This window comes from Salmo trutta, unplaced genomic scaffold (assembly GCF_901001165.1).
Source record: "Salmo trutta unplaced genomic scaffold, fSalTru1.1, whole genome shotgun sequence".
Classification (NCBI taxonomy): Eukaryota; Metazoa; Chordata; class Actinopteri; order Salmoniformes; family Salmonidae; genus Salmo; species Salmo trutta.
The window spans coordinates 2,575,000-2,584,811 of NW_021823104.1; the positions used below are offsets into that span (position 1 = coordinate 2,575,000).

Consider the following 9,812-nt stretch of genomic DNA (forward strand, 5'->3'; position numbering starts at 1 on the left):
AGCAGGGCTAGAGGCTCTACAATGAAATAAGGCAATAATTCCTAACCAAAACAGCGATGGACAAGGCATATTGACATTAGGGAGAGGCATACGTAGTCGGGTGATAATAGGTGTCCAGTGAGTGGCTTGGCGGGCCGGAGACACGGCGATTCAGACAGCTAGCGGGCCGGGGGTAGCAAGCTAGCAGAAGGGCCTTTGAGGGACGTTGCGATGGAAGAAGTAAGTTGTACCCCCCTTCGTGCTGTTACGTCGGCAGACCAGTCGTCGTGGATCAGCAGGGCTCCGTGTGGTAAAAGGGTCCAGGCCAATTGGTAAAATAGGTTTAGTGGCCAAAGAATTTGTCCGATGGTTCTCTTAAGCTAACAGTCTGATATGCTCTAGACAGCTAGTGGGCCGCAGCTAGCAGGCTAGCAGATGGGCATTCAGGGGATGTCGCGACGGAGGAGCCAGTTGATAAAAAAAACCTCGGGCGAATTACGTCGGTAGTCCAGTCGTGATGGGTCGGCGGGGGTCCAGGCCAATTGGCAAAATAAGTATTATAGATCAAGGAGTGGCTGATGGACCTCTTCGGGTAGCCGGGAGATGGGCCTAGCAAAGGCTAGCTCCAGGCTAATTGGTTCTTGCTTCGGGACAGAGACGTTAGCCAGGAGAAGTCAATCGGATAGCAGCTAGCTAGCTGCGATGATCCAGGTGAAGAGGTTCAGCGCTTGCTGTAGGAATCCGGAGATATGGAGAAAAATATTTTTTTTCCGATTTGCTCTGGTTTGAGTCGCGCTGTGCAGACTGGCGAGAGTTGTCTGGGCTAAAGGTTAACTGATGACTGCTAGCAGTGGCTAGCTGACTATTAGCTAGTAGCTAGTTAGCTGGCTTGCTTCTTTTAGGGGTTCCGGTTCTGAAGTAAAGAAAATAGCAGATCCATACCACATTGGGTGAGGTGGATTGCAGGAGACTATGTTGAAGTTGAGGTTTAAGAAAAATATATTTAAAAATGTATACTACTACAACACACTACTATATACAGTATACTACTACTACACACTACTATATACAGTATACTACCACTACACACTACTATATACAGTATACTACTACACACTTCTCTATATACAGTATACTACTACTACTTCACACTACTATATACAGTATACTACTACTACACACTACTATATACAGTATACTACTACACACTACTATATACAGTATACTACTACTACACACTACTATATACAGTATACTACTACACACTACTATATACAGTATACTACTACTACTACACACTACTATATACAGTATACTACTACTACTATATACAGTATACTACTACACACTACTATATACAGTATACTACTACTACTACTATATACAGTATACTACTACTACTACTATATACAGTATACTACTTGACAATACTATATACAGTATACTACTACTACACACTACTATATACAGTATACTACTACTACTATATACAGTATACTACTACACACTACTATATACAGTATACTACCACTACACACTACTCTATACAGTATACTACTACTACTATATACAGTATACTACTACTACTATATACAGTATACTACTACTACACACTACTATATACAGTATACTACTACTACACACTACTCTATACAGTATACTACTACTACTATATACAGTATACTACTACACACTACTATATACAGTATACTACTACTACACACTACTATATACAGTATACTACTACACACTACTATATACAGTATACTACTACTACACACTACTCTATACAGTATACTACTACTACTATATACAGTATACTACACTACACACTACTATATACAGTATACTACTACTACTATATACAGTATACTACTACACACTTCTATATACAGTATACTACTACTACACACTACTATATACAGTATACTACTACTACACACTACTATATACAGTATACTACTACTACTATATACAGTATGCTACCACTACACACTACTATATACAGTATACTACTACTACACACTACTATATAAAGTATACTACTACTACTATATACAGTATACTACTACTACTATATACAGTATGCTACCACTACACACTACTATATACAGTATACTACTACTACACACTACTATATACAGTATACTACTACTACTATATACAGTATACTACTACTACTATATACAGTATACTACTACTACTATATACAGTATACTACTACTACTATATACAGTATACTACTACACACTACTATATACAGTATACTACCACTACACACTACTCTATACAGTATACTACTACTACTATATACAGTATACCACTACTACTATATACAGTATACTACTACACACTACTATATACAGTATACTACTACTACTATACACAGTATACTACTACTACTATATACAGTATACTACTACTACACACTACTATATACAGTATACTACTACTACTATATACAGTATACTACTACTACTATATACAGTATACTACTACTACACACTACTATATACAGTATACTACTACTACTATATACAGTATACTACTACTACTATATACAGTACACTACTACTACACACTACTATATACAGTATACTACCACTACTATATACAGTATACTACTACTACACACTACTATATACAGTATACTACTACAACACACGACTATATACAGTATACTACTACTACTATATACAGTATACTACTACTACTATATACAGTATACTACTACACACTACTATATACAGTATACTACCACTACCATATACAGTATACTACTACTACACACTACTATATACAGTATACTACTACTACACACTACTATATACAGTATACTACTACTACTATATACAGTATACTACTACTACTATATACAGTGCACTACTACTACACACTACTATATACATTATACTACTACTACTATATACAGTATACTACTACTACACACTACTATATACAGTATACTACTACAACACACGACTATATACAGTATACTACTACTACTATATACAGTATACTACTACTACTATATACAGTATACTACTACACACTACTATATACAGTATACTACCACTACCATATACAGTATACTACTACTACACACTACTATATACAGTATACTACTACTACTATATACAGTATGCTACCACTACACACTACTATATACAGTATACTACTACTACTATATACAGTATACTACTACTACTACACACTACTATATACAGTATACTACTACTACTATATACAGTATACTACTACTACTACACTCTACTCTATACAGTATACTACTACTACTATATACAGTATACTACTACTACTACACACTACTCTATACAGTATACTACTACTACTACACACTACTCTATACAGTATACTACTACTACTATATACAGTATACTACTACTACTATATACAGTATACTACCACTACACACTACTCTATACAGTATACTACTACTACACACTACTCTATACAGTATACTACTACTACTATATACAGTATACTACTACTACTATATACAGTATACTACTACTACTATATACAGTACACTACTACTACACACTACTATATACAGTATACTACCACTACACACTACTCTATACAGTATACTACTACACACTACTATATACAGTATACTACTACACACTACTATATACAGTATACTACTACTACTATATACAGTATACTACTACTACACACTACTATATACAGTATACTACTACAACACACTACTATATACAGTATACTACTACTACTATATACAGTATACTACTACTACTATATACAGTATACTACTACACACTACTATATACAGTATACTACCACTACCATATACAGTATACTACTACTACACACTACTATATACAGTATACTACTACTACTATATACAGTATGCTACCACTACACACTACTATATACAGTATACTACTACACACTACTATATACAGTATACTACTACTACTATATACAGTATACTACTACACACTTCTCTATATACAGTATACTACTACTACTATATACAGTATGCTACCACTACACACTACTATATACAGTATACTACTACTACTATATACAGTATACTACTACTACTACACTCTACTCTATACAGTATACTACTACTACTATATACAGTATACTACTACTACTATATACAGTATACTACCACTACACACTACTCTATACAGTATACTACTACTACACACTACTCTATACAGTATACTACTACTACTATATACAGTATACTACTACTACACACTACTATATACAGTACATTGTTCAGCAGCAGATTGTCATAGTTTTTCAAGGTTTTCCTTGGTATGGGCATTGACAAGTGTGTGTGTGTGTGTGTGTGTGTGTGTGTGTGTGTGTGTGTGTGTGTGGTGTGTGTGGTGTGTGTGTGTGGTGTGTGGTGTGTGGTGTGTGTGTGTGTGTGGTGTGTGTGGTGTGGTGTGGTGTGGTGTGTGTGTGTGTGTGTGTGTGTAGGTATTGTTCATCATTATAGACGTAACGGGACCAGTCAGTCATGTCCTGAAGTACTTCGGTCTTTCCGAGGGCGACGCCCCCGCTGTACGCATCATCAACACCGACACCACCAAGAAGTTCGCTCTGATTGGACAGATAACGGCCGCCACGCTCCAAACGTTCTGTCAGGGAGTTCTGGACGGAACCGTGAAGGTATACAACCACCCGACCAATCACATCACTCCTACTACTAGACTTAGCCAATCACATCACTCCTACTACTAGACTTAGCCAATCACATCACTCCTACTACTAGAGCTATCCAATCACATCACTCCTACTACTAGAGCTAGCCAATCACATCACTCCTACTACTAGACTTAGCCAATCACATAACTCCTACTACTAGACTTAGCCAATCACATCACTCCTACTACTAGACTCAGCCAGTCACATCACTCCTACTACTAGACTTAGCCAATCACATCACTCCTACTACTAGACTTAGCCAATCACATTACTCCTACTACTAGACATAGCCAATCACATCACTCCTACTACTAGACATAGCCAATCAAATCACTCCTACTACTAGACTTAGCCAATCACATCACTCCTACTACTAGAGCTAGCCAATCACATCACTCCTACTAATAGACGTAGCCAATCACATCACTCCTACTACTAGCGCTAGCCAATCACATCACTCCTACTACTAGCGCTAGCCAATCACATCACTCCTACAACTAGACTTAGCCAATCACATCACTCCTACTACTAGACTTAGCCAATCACATCACTCCTACTACTAGAGCTAGCCAATCACATCACTCCTACTACTAGAGCTAGCCAATCACATCACTCCTGCTACTAGACTTAGCCAATCACATCACTCCTGCAACTAGCGCTAGCCAATCACATCACTCCTACAACTAGAGCTAGCCAATCACATCACTCCTACTACTAGAGGTAGCCAATCACATCACTCCTACTACTAGACGTAGCCAATCACATCACTCCTACTACGAGACGCAGCCAATCACATCACTCCTACTACTAGCGCTAGCCAATCACATCACTCCTACTACTAGACTTAGCCAATCACATCACTCCTACTACTAGACTTAGCCAATCACATCACTCCTACTACTAGACGTAGCCAATCATATCACTCCTACTACTAGACTTAGCCAATCACATCGCTCCTACTACTACACTTAGCCAATCACATCACTCCTACTACTAGACTTAGCCAATCACATCACTCCTACTACTAGAGCTAGCCAATCACATCACTCCTGCTACTAGAGCTAGCCAATCACATCACTCCTGCTACTAGACTTAGCCAATCACATCACTCCTGCAACTAGCGCTAGCCAATCACATCACTCCTACAACTAGAGCTAGCCAATCACATCACTCCTACTACTAGAGGTAGCCAATCACATCACTCCTACTACTAGACGTAGCCAATCACATCACTCCTACTACGAGACGTAGCCAATCACATCACTCCTACTACTAGCGCTAGCCAATCACATCACTCCTACTACTAGACTTAGCCAATCACATCACTCCTACTACTAGACTTAGCCAATCACATCACTCCTACTACTAGACGTAGCCAATCATATCACTCCTACTACTAGAATTAGCCAATCAAATCTCTCCTACTACTAGCGCTAGCCAATGACATCACTACTACTACTAGCGCTAGCCAATGACATCACTCCTACTACTAGCGCTAGCCAATCACGTCACTCCTACTACTAGAGCTAGCCAATCACATCACTCCTACAACTAGAGCTAGCCAATCACATCGCTCCTACTACTAGACTTAGCCAATCACATCGCTCCTACTACTACACTTAGCCAATCACATCACTCCTACTACTAGACTTAGCCAATCACATCACTCCTACTACTAGACTTAGCCAATCACATCACTCCTACTACTAGACTTAGCCAATCACATCACTCCTACTACTATAGCCAGCCAATCACATCACTCCCACCACTATAGCCAGCCAATCACATCACTCCCACCACTATAGCCAGCCAATCACATCACTCCCACCACTATAGCCAGCCAATCACAGTTCACACCCCTTCAGCCACACAGGGGTTAAAGGTTAGAGGTCAGGATTAGGGTCTAACTGGTTGGTATGGTTCCAGGCTCACTTTCTCAGTGAGGATGTACCAGAGGACTGGGATAAAAGGTAAGGGGTTAAAGGTCAGGGGTTAGAGGTTAGGGGTTAGAGGTTAAAGGTTAGAGGTCAGGGCTTAGAGGTTAGAGGTCACGGGTCAGGGGTTAGAGGTCAGGGGTTAGAGGTCAGGGGTTAGAGATCAGGGGTTAGAGGTTAGTGGCTAGAGGTCAGGGGTTTAGAGGTCAGGGGTTAGAGGTCAGGGGTTAGAGGTCAGGGGCTAGAGGTCAGGGGTTAGAGGTTAGAAGTTAGAGGTCAGGGGCTAGAGGTTAGAGGTTAGAGTGTAGAGGTTAGAGTATAACAGTGTGTTGTGATTACAGTCTCACCTGCTGAGCGAGGAGGTACCAGAGGACTGGGATAAAGGGTAAGGGGTTAAAGGTCAGGGGTTAGAGTGTAGAGGTTAGAGTATAACAGTGTGTTGTGATTACAGTCTCACCTGCTGAGCGAGGAGGTACCAGAGGACTGGGATAAAGGACCCGTTAAAGTTCTGGTCGGGAAGAACTTTGAGGCTGTCGCTCTCGACAACGACAAGAACGTCTTCGTAGAGTTCTGTAAGTCAACTCTTCCTCCCGTATCAATCGTCAGCAGTTGGATTTTCAAGGCGTGGCGTAATTCATCCTCTCTGTACTGCAGGTAACTGCTAAAATAAAGGAAAACACGAGAGTAAATGATGGATACAAAATATATTGAAAGCAGGTGCTTCCACACAGGTGTGGTTCCTGAGTTAATTAAGCAATTAACATACCATCATGCTTAGGGTCACGTATAAGAATGCTGGGCGGGCCGTTATTTTTGGGCCACCATGGCTCTGCTCCCATAGGATGACAACGCCCCCTATCCACAGGGTACGAGTGGTCACTGAATGATGTAAACCATATGCCATGGCCGTCTCAAGTCACCAGAGCTCAACCTAGTTAAACACTTTACGGGAGATTCCGGAAGGGCGCCTTTCCAACATTAACCAAAAAACTATTTCTGGTGGAAGAATGGCGTCGCATCCCTCTCCGACAGAGTTTCCAGACACTTCTAGAATCTACGCCGAGGTGTTCGGCTGGTCGTGGTGACCCAACGCCTTGTTAAGACGAGGTGTTTGGCTGGTCGTGGTGACCCAACGCCTTGTTAAGACGAGGTGTTTGGCTGGTCGTGGTGACCCAACGCCTTGTTAAGACGAGGTGTTTGGCTGGTCGTGGTGACCTTGTTAAGACGAGGTGTTCGGCTGGTCGTGGTGACCCAACGCCTTGTTAAGACGAGGTGTTTGGCTGGTCGTGGTGACCCAACGCCTTGTTAAGACGAGGTGTTTGGCTGGTCGTGGTGACCTTGTTAAGACGAGGTGTTCGGCTGGTCGTGGTGACCCAACGCCTTGTTAAGACACCAGCTTGGTGTTTTCTCTACTTAGACAGTTTCCTGTCGCTAGTAGCTAGCTAAGTGTAAGTTGAGCTAGCTAGCTAACGTTAGCTAGCTAAGTGTTAGTTGAGCTAACTAGCTAACGTTAGCTAGGTAAGTGTTAGTTGAGCTAACTAGCTAACGTTAGCTAGCTAAGTTTAAGTTGAGCTAGCTAGCTAACGTTAGCTAGCTAAGTATTAGTTGAGCTAGCTAGCTAACGTTAGCTAGCTAAGTGTTAGTTGAGCTAGCTAGCTAACGTTAGCTAGCTAAGTGTTAGTTGAGCTAGCTTAGCTAACTTTAGTTAGCTAAGTGTTAGTTGAGCTAGCTAGCTAACGTTAGCTAGCTAAGTGTTAGTTGAGCTAACTAGCTAACGTTAGCTAGCTAAGTGTAAGTTGAGCTAGCTAGCTAACGTTAGCTAAAGCTAGTGTGTGTGTGTGTGTGTGTGTGTGTGTGTGTGTGTGTGTGTGTGTGTGTGTGTGTAGATGCCCCATGGTGTGGTCACTGTAAGGAACTGGCTCCAGTCTGGGAGAAGCTGGCAGAGAAGTACGCTGACCGGGATGACATCATCATTGCCAAGATGGATGCCACGACCAATGAGGTGGAGGGAGTGTCGGTATCTGGCTTCCCTACGCTACGATACTACCCTGCTGGAGAAGACAGCAAGGTAACCTTTAACCCCTAACCTCTGACCCTAACCTTAACCTCTGACCCTAACCTTAACCTCTGACCCTAACCTTAACCTTTAACCCCTAACCTCTGACCCTGGAGGAAGTCACACACAATCTATCGGAAGGATAGAAAGACTACACTGTCACACCTCTATCACAAACTACACCGTGTGTGTGTGTGTGTGTGTGTGTGTGTGTGTGTGTGTGTGTGTGTGTGTGTGTGTGTGTGTAGGTGGTAGAATACAGCGGGACCAGAGACTTGGAGACGTTTGCTATGTTCCTGGACAATGGAGGACAGCTTCCGAAGGCGGAAGAGGAGAAGGATGATGGTGATGAAGAGGATGTGAAGGACGATGAAGAGGAGGTGAAGGACGATGAAGAGGAGGTGAAGGACGATGAAGAGGAGGTGAAGGACGATGAAGAGGAGGTGAAGGACGATGAAGAGGAGGTGAAGGACGATGAAGAGGAGGTGAAGTTGAACTTACCCGACTAATTATACAAACCCCTCCCACTCTAAACTCTTCTGACCAATCCCCCTCTCACTCTTAATAATGCAAACCCCTCCCACTCCAGAGCTCTCTTGACCAATCCCCTCTCTCCTTCCTTCTGACAGGTCACCGATGAGTCATCGCCACCCCCAGCCAATGAGACGTCTAAAGACGAGCTGTAAAGTCAGAGGATCGAACCAATCAAGAGGAGTTTATTGGTTTCTATGGTTTCTCTTTCGGTTTAATAATAAAAGTGATTTGATTCTGAAGTCTGGAGTGGCGAGTCTTTATAGAGGAGAGGAGACGAGGAGACAAGGAGAGGAAACAAGGATAGACAACAAGGAGAGGAAACAACTTTAGACTGTTGAGATGCACACAGAGATAGAGACAGAGACAGAGACACAGAGCAAGATAGAGAGAGAGACACACAGAGATAGAGGCACAGACACAGAAAGAGACACAGATAGAGAGAGAGAACAGAGACACAGAGCGAGATAGAGAGAGAGACACAGAGAGAGAGACAGAGACACAGATAGAGACAGAGACAGAGACACAGAGATAGAGGCACAGAGACACATATAGAGACACAGATAGAGATAGAGACAGAGATAGAGACACACACACAG

At 41.7% G+C, this 9,812-nt stretch overlaps 1 protein-coding gene across 2 annotated transcripts in view; it reads left to right on the forward strand.

Moving 5' to 3' along the window:
- Window positions 1-9,455, forward strand: part of pdia2 (protein disulfide isomerase family A, member 2) — a 15,734-nt gene extending 6,279 nt beyond the window's left edge. The window contains exons 7-12 of one of the 2 annotated variants that reach the window (XM_029747709.1): window positions 4,465-4,656; window positions 6,968-7,011; window positions 7,122-7,198; window positions 8,513-8,694; window positions 8,931-9,062; window positions 9,312-9,455. In XM_029747709.1, the coding sequence (XP_029603569.1) occupies window positions 4,465-4,656; window positions 6,968-7,011; window positions 7,122-7,198; window positions 8,513-8,694; window positions 8,931-9,062; window positions 9,312-9,368 (684 nt within the window). In that variant the 3' untranslated portion in view covers window positions 9,369-9,455. Of the gene's footprint in view, window positions 1-4,464; window positions 4,657-6,967; window positions 7,012-7,121; window positions 7,199-8,512; window positions 8,695-8,930; window positions 9,084-9,311 lie in introns of both variants that reach the window. The other variant, XM_029747708.1, reaches the window with a different exon arrangement.
- Window positions 9,456-9,812: the final 357 nt, after the last annotated feature.